Here is a 14,421-nt window from a genome sequence, read left to right as displayed (position 1 = left end):
AGCACACGGTCCAGGCAGGCCCTGCGGGCCTCAGGGTGAGGCTGACACGCACTGGGTCCTTCCCTTAGGCGGAAAGCTGCTGCTTGGAGCAGATCTGGATAGAGCCCAGAGCTTTTCATCAGCACACCATTTCCCGCAAGGCGAGGGTAAACTCGGATGCTGGTTACATCCCAGTAACTGGGGGAGCCCTGCACCCAGTGAGGGCGCTGCGGGGACCCGTCCTCCAGGGCCCACACACCATACGGCCCACGTCTCCTCCTCGTGGGAAAAGGGGAAGGCTTTCTGTGGCAGCGTCAAGGTGACAGGAGAGCCGTTTCTCCGGGAAAGCTGCGGTGCCATCCTTTCAAAAAAGCAGGCGTGAACAGAGGGGAAGAGTCCAACGCCTCCGAACGGAAGGTGACCGTTCTGAGCACAGGGTTTCAGGATATTTCACATGCCTCGGAGGAAAACAACCAGCTCCCTCCGCTTGGGATGAGCCAGTTTACTTCCTTCACTCTCACAGTGCTCTTACGCTCCAGAGGCTGGAGAACTTGCGGCCGTGGCCCGCCCCGTCCTGGGAACAGGGGAACTCCCCCCGAGACGCCCCAGCTGGAGAGCGGCACCCTGGCTCCCCCCGCATCTCTCCAGCCAGCAGCCTGAACGACGACGCCACCGTCTCTCTCGTCACGGACACTGAGAGCGAAGTACGCGCACGGTCTGTGTTACTGACCGCGTAAGTCAGGAGAGGAACTCGCCACGAGCTACTGACAACGCACCGCCTGAGCCGGCAACCGGGAGGGAGGGAGGCCCCGCAACACCGCCAGGCCCCGGGCCCACCAGGGCACCCGAGCACGTGCTCTGAAACACAGACGACTTCTGTGAAGCCACACAGCTTGGCACGTTTTCCTCACAGAAACATGCTTGTCTGACTCAAGAGACCTCCTTAAGGAACATTCTGTAACATAAAACAACTACATTTTTAAGCACACACAACACAAATCATTATTTCGAGCCACCGAAGAAAAGCAACGAGACAGCTAAACTAGCTGCAGGTAAAATTCCTGCGGCGCATGTTCTGGGCGTCCCTTTCCTGGGAGCGCCTCTGCATGTGTTCATCCGTAAGAACCCTTTCTTCTCTTCCTTGAAAGACCAATTATAATAAAGCAAGTGCTGTGTCTATATTCAAATTTCCCAATCTGTCGGGAAGAATTAACTTAGGAGTTTCCCAGGAAGGGTTTCATGACCTGCGGACTCTCAGGAACTATCCTGACCTGGGAAGGGGCAGACCGACGGGCACCGAGGTCCCCGAGGGAACAGCACGCGGCAGGCCCAGGCCGCGCGGGGTCAATGGCCCCGAACAGGCCCCTGACAGCCTCACGTTCTCCCGATGGTCCACTTACTTGCTTTAAATATTTAAAGATGAACAGGAAAGCAGCAAATGCACGCGGAAACCATCAGTCACTACCTGTTCAAACCGACAGACTCGAATGGACGTCAGGAGTCCAACTTTCCTTCAGGAAGGCCTCAAAGGCACCTTCCTTCCTTCAGTGGAATGACGACTTTGGCACGTTCCAGGGGCGAAAATCGGCAGTGCACCCGACGAGGCAGGCGACCCCCTCCCAGGTAGAGCGCAGAGGCCCCGCCGTGACACTCTCTCAAGGTCCCCGAGGGTCCTGGCCCACGCCCATCACCCCCCTCGGCTGGCCAGCCAGCCAGGTCCGCAGAGGAGGGTAAGGCCTAACCCGCATGCTCCTCCCAGCCCTCAACACCAGAGCTGGCAGGTGAAAGATGCCAGGAGGCAGAAATGACGACACTCTACCCGAACCACCACAATACCATACACTCCTGGTCAAGTAGAACACAGCCTGCGCCGTTTTTAAGTTTTTCAAAATACAGCAAGTTTTACAATGGCTTACTTTGGTTGGACTATAACGTTTTCACTTGCATTTTGCATTTTTCTAAAAAGCTTTACATGGAAAAAGTTTAAAAATGAAAAACAAAGGTAAATCTTTGACAGACGTGAGGCACATGCAATTAATTCTCCCTAGCTTCCCAGATCCGAACGTCCTACTGCTGTTTTCATAATGGTAATAAGCATAACCCAGTGTTGTACAGTCCATTTTCAAGTAATCAAATACTACAATCACCTTTATGGAAAACTAAACAAGCCGGAAAATAACATTAGAAAAACCAATATATTCTCCTGCCCTTCTCCTTAGATTTTAGACATTGTGGGGCACGATGATGCGGTCAAAGCTTCGCAGCCACATGAAGATGGAGTGGGGAGAGATCAGTCAAGCTCTTGCAAAAGACAGTCGTGAATGGAAACCTGATACTGGCAGGAAGTTATGAAATTGAGACTATTATACCACTTTCCAAACTGATATTCTTCACTCATATTTTTAGGAAAGGTGAGTAATGTAACTTACACAAAAAAAGAAATCAAGGATCACTGTATGAAGCCATACGCACAGGAATCCTACTTTGTATAGAAGTGTGAAAGGAATTTCACTACAGACAGATGTCAGTGGCCAACTTCTAATTTATCGACTGAAGAAACCAGCACGGCTTCGGAGGAAATGAAGATGCCAGGACTCACAAGAAGGAGGGTGAGAACAGGGGCCCAGAGTCTTTAGGATGCTCTGCTCAAAACCCCCTCGCGGCCACCGTCCACCACATCAGCAGAGCTAGAGGACACAGCCCTGGAGGGCGCAAATGGCTCCACCTGCAAAAAGCCAAATCAAGGGAGAGCCCCCTCAAGGTGGGTGAGGGCAGCGCCTACTTCTATCACACAAGGGAGTTCTAATCAGAAGCCTTCCTACCAGATCCAGGTGGCGTCAAACTGGAGGAAAAAAAATTCCCCCACATGACTCTTTCAGAAAGTAGAGGAGGCAACACTTCCAAACTCACTTCATGTAATCAGAAAAACCCAAATGCCCGAACCTCACAAAGACATCACCAAAGAAAGAATTATAGACGAACACCCTTCACGAACTTAAACACATAAATGCTAAACGAAATAGCAAATTTAAACCCGTACTATGTAAGGGAAAAAAAAGGCTATACCATGAATCAAATGATGTAGTATAGTGGCATTTCAAGATCGGTTTAAAATCCTAAAATTAGCTTACTTCACATTTAAAGAATAAAAGAGAAAAACAGGATCATGTTGATACATGCAGAAAAACCATTTAACAAAATTCAACAGATTGGGGAAGCATTCTCAGTGTGAGAAAGGACGCCTATTAAAGCCAACAAAGCCAGCAGTCACCCTGACATACTTGAAGCTTCCCCCTACGACTGGAACACGGGAAGGAGGTCCACTGTCATGACTTTTATTCAACGTCATACTGGAGGTTCTAGCCAGTACAACAAAAGAAAAAAAAATAAAAGGCAAAGAGATCATAAAGAAAGAAGCAAAGTGTGTTTACTCACAGACATCATGATTTTCTACAGAGAAAATCCTAAGGAAACTGCAAAAGAATTCCTGGAACTAAGAAGTGAATTTAGTAAGATGGCAGAATAAAATCAACATACAAAAATCAAGTGTTATGTACCAGCAGCAGTAGTTTAAAAGTTAAAAAAAAAAAAAAAAAAAATTAAGCTGATTTAGAATACCATCAAAAACAAAGTATTTAGAAATCAGTTTTGCAAAAGACACACCAAGATCTTTAAAGTGGAAACTACAAAACACTACTGAGAAGAATTAAATAGAAACTAAACAAATGCTGAGCTAAACCACAGTCATGAACTGGAAAATTCAATTTAAGATGTCAACCCTCCCAAAATTGACACACAGATTCAATGAACTCCCATCAAAATCCCCATAGGCATTTTTGGAGAAACTGACACCTTGATTCTAAAAGTAATATGGAAAATTGAGACCTAGAAACCAAGACAATCTTCCAAAAAAAACCACAAACAAACAAACAAACAAACAAACAAACAAAAATGGGTGGCGGGGGGTGGAGAGCTGGAAGACTCACATTAATTCAAGACTCATCACAAAGCTACATCATCAAGTCAGTGTAGCACTGGCACAGAACAGATGAAAAGATCAGCTGAACACAACGGTGTCCAGACATATATAACCCACACACGTGTGGCCATGTGACTGATTTTTTTGACAAAAGCACTGAGGCAATGCCATGGAGAAAGGAATTGGTTTTCTCCCCCCCCCCCCCAACACATAACACTGAAACAACTAAATATCTGTGGAAAAAACTGAGTGCCTCACAACAAGGTAATTCAAGATGGTGGAACACAGATCTAAACATAAAAAGCTAAAATCATAATTATAATTTCAAAGGATTTATAAGAGAATCTATTTGTGAAATTAGAGTAGGCAAATATTTCTGAAACACACAAAATATGCTGAACAGAAAGGAAAAAAAAAGTTGGTCTTCCTCAAAATTAAAAACTTCTATTCATTAAAAGACATTATTAGGAAAACAAAAACACAAGTCCCCAACTGTGAGAAAACGATCAATACATATATCTGATCACCAAATTATAACCAGAACTACCAACTGACCACAAAAACCAAGAAAACACCAACTAAAAATGGGCAAGAGACTTGCCTCACAATGAAAGCTTACTGAAAACGGTGTTCAAAATAAGTCATCAGGAAAGGGCAGGTCACCACCACAACGAGAGAGGTAACACTTCATACCCACCAGGGCGGCTGTAACTTTAAAAACTACCACCACCAAGTGCGGTGAGAAGGCAGAATAACAGAAACTCCCGTACCTTCCTGGTGGAAATGTAAAATGGTAAACTTTGGGGAACGTGTTGGCAATTTCTTACGAGGTTAAACATCCATTTGCCATGCAATCCAGCCATGTAATTCCACACCTAGGAATTTACTCAAGAGAAATGAAAACGTATGTCCATAAAGAGGCTTGAACAAGAATATTCACAGCAGTTTTGTTCACAGTAGCGCAAACCTGGACAACTCAAATGTCCATCAACAGGAGAAGGAATAAACTGTGGTATATTCCTACAACAAACTATACCACTCAATAAAAAAGAATGAACTACTTACTGATACACAGAGCAACACGGGTGAACCTTGAAAACACTGCTGAACTGAATACAAAAGGAAGTATGTGTCGTATGGCTCCATCTATAAAAAGCTCAAGAACAAGCAAAACTAACCCAACGTGACAGAGATCAGAACAGTGGATGCCAACGGGGAGGGGGTGACTGAAAGGGAGCACGGGGGAACTTTCTAGAGTGTTTTATATCTTGGTTTGGGCTGGTGGTCGTGTGGTCGTACACATCTGTGAAAACTCACTGAACTTTAGGGTTAAAATCTACGAATTTCATTATGCGATTTTCACCTCAGTTTTTTTAAATGAAAGAAACTGTCAGCTCTTGTGTATTCACACAGATAATTTTTATGCCGTTCTCTACTTCTGCAATATCCCTCCCCAAATTAACCATATACAACAGACTGCTGGTTGCCCCCCGCCCGCCCCCCGCCAAATCCGCTCCACACAGAACCGCCGACTTCAGCCCGCACACGCCAAGCTCCGTGCTTCCCGCGTGGCGTGCCCAGCAAGGTAAGAGAAGACACGGATGCTGCTTCTGGAAACAGCGGGCATCCCCTCCTTTCTCCCTCCTCTCTCTGCTGCTCGCGAAGGGGTGTGGCAGCTCGCACCCCAGAGCCTGGCCTGCAGATGCGGAGACGAGAGCTGAGGGCGCCGGACTCCAGTGACCATCCCGCCAGCAGACCCGGAGTCACTGCTCCTCCGCCGGTGCTTCTCCTCCAGAGAAACCGGCTGCATCTGATTAAGCTGTTACTTGGAGGAGCTTGTTTTCCGCAGATGAACCTAATCCGAACTTGATTCAGAAAGTACAGAGAGTAGAAGCAAAGCTAAGCCTCATCTTCACTCTGTTCTCAGTTCCTAATGGACATTTAAAGCATTTTAAGAGGGGTTTTTCCTCCTACTTTTTCTTCTCCAAATTCACTTGTTCTTTTTTTTTTAAAAAAACCAAAAAAAAAAAAAAAAAAAAAAAAAGAATTCAACACATAATTTCTGTGATTTACTGTGCAACTGAACATACTAAAAGACAAAATGACATTTTCCCTACAAATTATTTGGTGCCTGTGATTTTCTGAACACTACAGCCAGATGGTTCTCATAGAAATCAAGAAGACTGTATTCATATAATTCAAAGGTTTGCTTATTTTTTGGTCTTAAAAAAGACTATTGATTGTAACGTGCAGCTCTACAGGAAAAATCTCGACCGAGGAGGCGAAAACTGATATTTATTACCGCCCTTGTGCTCATTATGGCCGTCTCTGACAGCGGTCCATTAAAATCAATTTTTATGTTTCTTACGTATTTTCTTTTTCTAACATCCTTGGCGCTGTGTTTATTAGCCAGTTAAGACAAATGCTGAGCAAAGGAGTGGGCGGTTTTCCCCCTCTTCTGTCAGAAATAACAAGAACTGCGATTTTAAAATACAACTGCTCCTCACAATCAATGAATTGGGGGAAACTGAATCTTACGTTTCAGAACACAACATTAAGGAGTGCTTTGAATTTTTTATGGTTTTATAATTAGAGAAAATAAATAGTGCAGATCGTTCAAGAAAGAGAGAAACGTGTTCCGTGAGAAATGGCAATACCCTAACTTCATGCTAACAAAGGGATTTCACACCCTTTCTCCTCCACTGCGCACACACCAACAGCCAGACACCATCTCCAAGAGGCCCAGTGGAGCTCCTGATTAAGCAATTCCAGGACTTCGGAATAAAAGTCCATTAATAAAAAAGTCCATTAACAAAAGTCCCATAAAAGTTCATCACCTGGCAGGCTGATGAACAGTGAATGCTGGTCCTGGATTTAAAAATCAAGATTAAGGAAGCAGCTCCCTGTCACCAAACTTCCAAAGAGAGTCCCACATCCCACCTGCTTAAGAATCAAAGCGTTCAATACTCACAGTGCGTCAACACCTCTATAAATGTCTACATTAATACGTCCTGGGGCTCCTAATTACAGGTTATGTCCCTGTGGTTAATGGAGGTGGAGGGTTCCTGGGCAACAAGCACAGATGCTGAAAACGAACAATCACGGCCCTACCATTTTTAGAGAGATGCTAACTTTTGTGATTGGTAGCGTGTGGCTACGTGTTACCCTGTGATCAATGGAGAACGAGCAATAATCGTATTCTCTGTTGCTTTGAACAAACCACGCAGTGGGTGTCACGCAGGACTCGCACTCACTCAGTGTCTGGGATCTTCTGGCCGTGCAGCTTTATCCCGTGCAGACCCTGCTCACAGCCGGAGATCTCGATCTTCCCCAAAGGGCTGTCCATCATTTTGTATTTCATTTCACAGGTCTTGTCCATTCTCCCACGTACCTAAAGAGAAACAATTTTTAAAGTTAAGCATACGTGAAAGAGTTTGGTCACTTCCAAAGCACAACAGAAGCCCCAGTTACTTAAGACACAAAACATCTTCCAAAGTTTTTTCCCCATTTTGGGAATTTAACCATATAATGTGTCATTTATTATAACATAGTCACTTTGAAGACAGAAGATTACCATAATTACCCAGAGCAGCCAACCAACAGTTCACTCTCCTTTCATCTCCTTAAATTACGATCTCCTGGTGGCTCAGTGGTTGAGAATCCGCCTGCCACTGCAGGGGACACAGGTTCGAGCCCGGATCGGGGAAGATCCCACAGGCCGCGGAGCAACTAAGCCCGTGCGCCACAACTACTGAGCCTGCGCTCTAGAGCCCACATGCCACAACTACTGAGCCCGTGTGCCACAACTACTGAAGCCCACGCGCCTAGAGTCCGTGCTCCGCAGCAAGAGAAGCCACCGCAATCAGAAGCCCGCTTGCCGCAACTAGAGAAAGCCTGCGCGCAGCAACGAAGACCCAATGCAGTCAAAAATAAATAATTAAGAAAAAATTGTTTTTAAATTACCATCTCCTTATTCTTATTCATCTTCAACCAACGCATAGTCAAAGATGAAATAAGAGCTCCTTTTAAAAAGTACCTGAAACTATTTAAAATAAAACAATTACCAACATTTTCGGTAAAAAATGAAGACAAACCATGTGATATTCTGAATAAAGTACGTTTAAAACTAAAACATTATGAAATGAATTACAGAAACGGAGGGAGATCCGACTCAGCAGCGGCCGCGGCGGGCCCGTGCTGGCGGGAGGCGCGGGAGGCGCCCGCGCGGCGGAATCCCGCTCTTACGGAAGCGCAGGGACCTTGCCGGCGTTGAAGCCAGCGTGCAAAAGCTATCCTATCACGTGCCCTCCACGCGAACAATTCTGAGAGAGGCTAAGTTTGGTCAACCCAGTGGAAGTTTAAAAGAAAGAACAGATGTCCTAAGAGCAGCGAGAAGCCAGTACCAAGGTTGAAGCAGGCTGGCATTTTGTAAAAATCCCTCTGCCTCGAGGGGAGGCCGGAAGAGAGGGCCGTGGGGAAGCCCACCTGGGCCGCCTCGTCGCCCCCCTCGGGCCACCTCACCCGCCAGCGCTTCCCAGGGTTCCGCCCTCAGCCACAGCCGCCCCGGAGCCGGAGCCGGAGCCGGAGCCGGAGCCGGAGCCGGAGCCGGAGCCGGAACCGGAGCCCCGCACGGCCTCCCTGCGAGCGCCGGACTGGAAGTCGGGCTGCCGCGTGGCTCTCCTGACCTCTGCGTCCTGGAAGCGCTTCATGTGAACTTGTCCAAAACCGTAACCGCGCGTGGGCTCGCCCCCTGGGCAGCGCGTCGGTGAGCGGGGCCACCACCCGGCCCCGCCCGAGCCCCACCGGACGGTGCTCCCACGGGGCTCCGCGGACCCCGCTGCCCCCGCACACGCCCGCGCCGCGCTACCGTTTTCAGCTCTTCTCCTTCATTCGCGCCCGTCCTCCCGGACTCCCTCACCAACCCTCACCTCCCCGAGGAAGGGCGCCCTCGGGCCCCCTCTACAGCCGGGCCCTTCCCGCTCCAGCCACCCTCGCCGCGAACACCGCATCACTACTGACGACACGACGGCGCGACAGCAGCTCAGCGGACTGCAGCCCGCCGGCCAAACCTGGCCCAGCGCCTGCTTTTGCAAGGGAAGTACTCCTGGGATGCAGCCGTGCTCATTGTTTGCAGGCTGGCGGCTGCCTTCACGCTCCAGCGGCGAGGCCTGTCCTGCAGCCCCAAGTCCGTGGGCGCCCCTCACGTGCAGCGAGGGTTCCAGGATCCAGGCCTGGACACCGGGGACTGTCCTCTCCCTGACTGTTCCGTCTGCCCCACTTGGCCTGGTGTCTGCTTTACTGTGAAACCTCAACACACCCCCATCGCCCTCGCCCCGCAGGTTCTCCTCCCTTCTCCGTGCCTTCCACCTGCTCCTAACAGCACACGCTGACTCCCTCCTCTACCTCCCAACAGCCCCAGGACAGAGGCACACACACGTCTATGCCCTGAAGGGTCAAGCACCATTCCCAAAACCCCATGGTGTGCAAGCATCACTCCCAAGATTCCATCCTAAACCCCTGGGCTCCAGAGCTGCCCTGTTCAACATCTCCCTTTCTGTGCACAGTGACAGACAGAGGTCTGAATCGAATAGCTCTCCAGTTCCCGGTGAGTGGACACAGGATTTTGCTGGGAAACCTTCTCAGATGTTTGCCCGGCATCAGAGATGCTCTCTGACACCTCATGTTCCTTCCATGGCTCCCACTGCCTGAGGGATAAAAACTGAAAGAGTCTTCCCACTCCCTCCACTCGGTCACGTGGAAACAGGGATCAGACCAGGCAGAGGGAGATCATGGCCTCCGACCCATGACCCGTCACCTTGAGAAAGCCACCTAAATAAACTCTCTGAGACACAAGTGCTTTTTACCTGTAGGATAAACGATACCTAAATCATAGGGCTGGCACAAGGGTTAGCGGGAATGTGTGTAAAGACCTGACATCCTCGAAGGATTTAGGATTACCATTATCCCTGCCACAACTGACATTCTAACCCAATATCCTTGGCCTTTGACCTTGTCACCCAGAGTGCACTGCTCTCCTCCCTAAATTCTTATCCAACAACTTCAAAATCCTAAACATTCTTCAAAAGCCAACTGCCACCCCTTCTCCCAACCCCCTGGGTGCGTCCCCTCGTTTCCTGAAGCCAGAATCAACTCCTGACCCGCACCCACTCACATCCGTGGACATTTTCCATCACCCTGAGCTGCTGGCAGGTGACCATGCTACCACGCACGAGTCAGGGCCCCACGGACGGCAGGTGCATTATACACGTAAAGGGTTTATCATACGTGTGTTGAACCAGATCATCAGCATGTCCACCATCCGGGCCAAGGGGCCAGCACAGCATTTCTCTGAGCACAAAGTGTGTTCGGAGAAAGGGTTCTGCTGGCACGATGAGAAGCCTGGACGCACTATCCCCTCCTGGGTGACACCCTGCACGTTAGTGGGTTAAGAGCTCTGAGCAGTCTTGCAATAGAAATCAGCTTCGTTTCTTTACCGAGCACTAGCAAACGTGTTCACCGACCCGTGCCTCCTACCTAAGTCCCTGTTCAGAAGCTGAATGAGCAGGCCTCCGTCAAGCTGAAGGCTGTTTCTCAGCAGATCCAGGCTCAGGGCCCTGGCTCAGGCCTCAGATCCGGAGCCTGACAAGTCACGAGCCCATGGCAGGCAGGACTCCTGCTGGCAAGCCTCCAAAACTGATGCTGGCTAATTTAAGCACAAAAGCAATTTACTGAAAGACTGTTCCATAACTCCCAGAACTTCTGGGAAGGCTGGAGAAGCAGGCTCAGAAAACGGTAGGAACCAAGACTGGCCACAGTCCAACCACAGCCAACACCAAGCCTCAGGATACACCTGTGGGAACAACGAGGGGCTGCAGGCACGCAGCAGGCACCGGGGCCACTGGTGCCCCGGGAAACAGGATGTTGCAGCCACCGTCAATTCCCTGCCGCCCAGGCTCCCTGTCACTTGTCCTTGGACTCAGGCCCAAGCAGGTGCCTAGAGCTCGCGTGGGCGCCAGGCCAGGGTGTACCTGTGCCGAGTGGCCGGGAAAAGGGACGGCCTCCAGGAGGGCTGTGTCCACGCCAGCCCCGCTCAAGCACACAGCCCGGCATCGCTGCAGAAATCAGACCACACACAGCCGACCAGGAGAAGGGCGAACGTTAGATGTCCACTCCTCTTCCCAGGCCTCAATTTTCTCACCAATGAACTAAGAATAGTAACGTGACCCCACCAGTCTCACTGGGCTGTTCTGAGGGGCCCAGCTGGAGAAGACAGGAAAAACGGTGAACGGGGCGGCTGGGCCGGGCCCTCCTGCAGCTTCGAAAGGACCTCTGTCCTACTCAGCACACACCCAGCTCTCACCCTTACTCTGAGGAAAGGAGGGGAGACACATCCGGGTGTGCAGGGCAGGTCAGGGGTAGGGCAATGAAGGTGACCGGGGACGCAGGGGCATGAGGATGTCCGCCACACGGGAGGACGAGCAGGTCTCCAGAGAGCTCAGGCCCCTCGCTTCTCCAGGAGAAGGGCCTGCACGTTACCAAGCCATCCCAGGAGCCGGGCTCTGAGCACAGCCTGGATTGGCCGAACTTTGGAGGCCACTGGCCCGGAATGCAGGAGAAGGGCAGCCAGCCAACCCCGGCAGAGCTGGAAGGGCTGCCTCTGGACCAAATAACGGCCACACACTCCAAATAACGGAAGGGCTGCCTCTAGACCAAGTAACGGCCACACACTCCAGCTCCTGCATCTCTGCACGGGACCAAGAGGACGCTGAAGCTCGGCCTGAAGCCGCCGTGCTGCCCCCGGTGCCCAGCACCAGCATGCACCGCCCGGCAGCACGGCACTGGCCCTGGACCCCCTGGGCTAAACTCACACCCCGAGTGCAGGCCGCCTCCTCGTATTAAGCAGCAGCTCCGCTGGCCTCCACAGAACATGGTGAGTCAACCACAAATCATGCCAGGAACCAACAAAGAGCAATCGGTCCTTAACAGGAATAACTGGCAAGCTCAAAATCTGAGTTCTGAACAAGTGGCTCGTGTCACTTCCGGCCAAATCCACTCAGCTGGTCATTTAGTTACGTGAAGTCTGAGGAGGTGAGCTCCTTAGACTTCCTTATCAGTTAAACAGAATGGAAATCAAATCCCACTTCAATTTTCCTGAATGTGAGGATTCCCCGGAACTACCTCCCCTAAGACTCGGGCCTGGTACTCACAGCCCAGCTCCTTCTGGACTCGGCCTGGCTGAGCTGTACTTTCACCAGCGCCTCTGGGTTTTTAAGCCCATCAGCAGAACCACTGCTAGTCAAAGACAATGCACCATAACCCACCAACGGCTACTCTGCCAGAAAAAGAAAAGCTGCAATTTTTACATAACTTTATACCAACCCAGCCGGAAATGGCGTTTGAGACTCCACAGGAACCGGTGCACGACTTTCTTTCCTGTCGACAGTCAGGGCGTTCAGCACAGAGCCCTTCCACGAGCAGAAGGAAAAATCAGCTGAATACTGCATCCTACCATGTAATGGATTGTGTGTCCCCAGGACAGAAGCGCTGGGCCATTTGGCGTGGTGTGTGTGTTGACTAGAAGCCCAGGCTGGAACAGCAGGTGTGCTGCAGGTCCCGCAGAGCTGGCAGGCCTGGCGAGGCGGTGGGGGGATGCCTGCAGACAAGATGGTGGTGTCACAGACACCAGGAGGGACCCACGGGGGCTGAAACGGGGCAGCAAGAAGAGAGGGGCTTCCATAGCAGGTGAATGCATCAGGGAGCGAGAGCGTCTCAGCACAGGCTGGCGGGAGGTACCGTCTGGAAAGCAGCAACTCCAAACACACACGGGGCTGCCGTGCACGATGGCTGCACAAAGATGCTGATGGAATCCTGAGCCCTAGGAGTGTGACAGACCCGCCCGACACCCTCCCACAGCGACGTCCCCACCCTCCAGAGGCCAACCCACCACCAGGCTCCAAAGATGAACCCTCACCAGGAGTTTCATCAGCTGACACCAGCCCAGAGAAGGCCATGACTGTGACCCCCAACAAGTGGGCCAAGAAGGCAACGAGGCCCAGTAAAGACACTTGCTCACTGTGGACTCTACAACATTCACAGCCCCAGCCCAAGTACCAAGTCCAGGGCCAAGCAGGCTCCCGACAGCCTCACGGGACTCACAGGGGGACTGTTGCCGGGCGGGGAGGCTGGCTGCCACAGGGCAGCAGGGCCACACGCTGCAGGAGAGCAGCTAAAAAGGTTTGGAGAAAACAACATCTACACAGAGAGCTGAATTATAACAAGGGGCCGGCCACGAGAGAAGACGCACGTGGGAAGCAGGTTGAGGCAGACAGCCGGCAGCAGAGCCTGGGAGGCAGGGGACGAGGCCCAGGGGCTGCAGAAAGAAGTGCGGGGGAGACGCACAGCCTCCACAGGGTCAGTTTCCTGTCTGGCTTTGTCCCGGAGAAGCCCCAGAGCTTCAAACAAGGGGGGAAGTCCACCAGGTTTGCCTTTTCAAAGGCTCCCTCTGGCAGCTGCGTAAAGAATAGGTGGGAACAGAGGGTGGGAGTCGTGGAGGAGACCGTGGAAACAGTCCACCGAGGCATGAGGATGAGCTCAACCAGTGTGAGGCAGAAGGGAGACTAAATAATGAGCCATAAATAAATAATAATAAATAAATGTTTAATAAATACCCGAGTGCCCCTTATGCATGAGCCAGCAGGCTCAGATGCTTGAAACTGTAACGAGACAACCGTGGTCTACTGGGGGAGGAAAATTACCCACAAAAAGCAAATCATGCTAAACAACCTTTGCAACTTTTCTATAGGTCTAAAATTATTCCAAAGTAGAAGTTTATCTTAGAAAATCAATATAGATATGGTAGAATGAGTTGAAATATTTACCTGCATCTTTCTACCTGCATTTTCTAAGTTTTCCACAGTAAACCCAAATCCCTTTCACAAGGATAAAAAACTGTATTAAAATTCAGTGTAATATAAAGTACAGGTGATGATAGCAAATGTTCTACATTTATCACTGTCTCAATCTCACACATGCAAAACAAAGAGCTGTTGATACTCTTTCTGCATAAAATAAAAACTCGGAGGTATGAAAATTTTTTGACTTTTAAAAAAAAGAAAGTGTCGAGTAAAACGAAGACACATGAAAGAAATCGCGTCTCCTTCTCTCCCATCCATCACAAGTCCTTGCAGCCCCCCAACAACCTGGGGCCCTCCCTTCCTGCCTGACCTGGTCTCTGACCAGGACCCCCAATTCACTCTACTTTTACTGCTCCTCAAACACACAGATGTTGCTCTTGCCTCAAGGCCTTTGCACCTGCCACTCACTCTTCTTGAAATGCCTCCCCTTCACGTTCTGGCACAGTGGCCTCTGTCACTTAACTCACAACCCTGCTCAAACATCACCGTCTCAGAAAAATCTTCCTAAAGCAGTCCATCTCCTCTATCCGTTCTTTCCCGTTCTTTCCT

At 50.1% G+C, this 14,421-nt stretch overlaps 1 protein-coding gene across 2 annotated transcripts in view; it reads right to left on the bottom strand.

Moving 5' to 3' along the window:
* MGMT (O-6-methylguanine-DNA methyltransferase) overlaps positions 1–14,421 on the bottom strand; it is a 285,233-nt gene that overhangs the window by 218,564 nt on the left and 52,248 nt on the right. For both annotated transcript variants that reach the window (XM_068549088.1, XM_068549089.1), the window contains one exon: positions 7,213–7,349. In XM_068549088.1, the coding sequence (XP_068405189.1) occupies positions 7,213–7,337 (125 nt within the window). In that variant the 5' untranslated portion in view covers positions 7,338–7,349. The remainder of the gene's footprint in view (positions 1–7,212; positions 7,350–14,421) is intronic.

This window comes from Eschrichtius robustus, chromosome 7, assembly GCF_028021215.1.
Source record: "Eschrichtius robustus isolate mEscRob2 chromosome 7, mEscRob2.pri, whole genome shotgun sequence".
NCBI classification, from domain to species: domain Eukaryota; kingdom Metazoa; phylum Chordata; class Mammalia; order Artiodactyla; family Eschrichtiidae; genus Eschrichtius; species Eschrichtius robustus.
The sequence above is the reverse complement of the archived record's forward strand: the minus strand, read 5'-3'. Positions and strand labels throughout refer to the sequence as shown.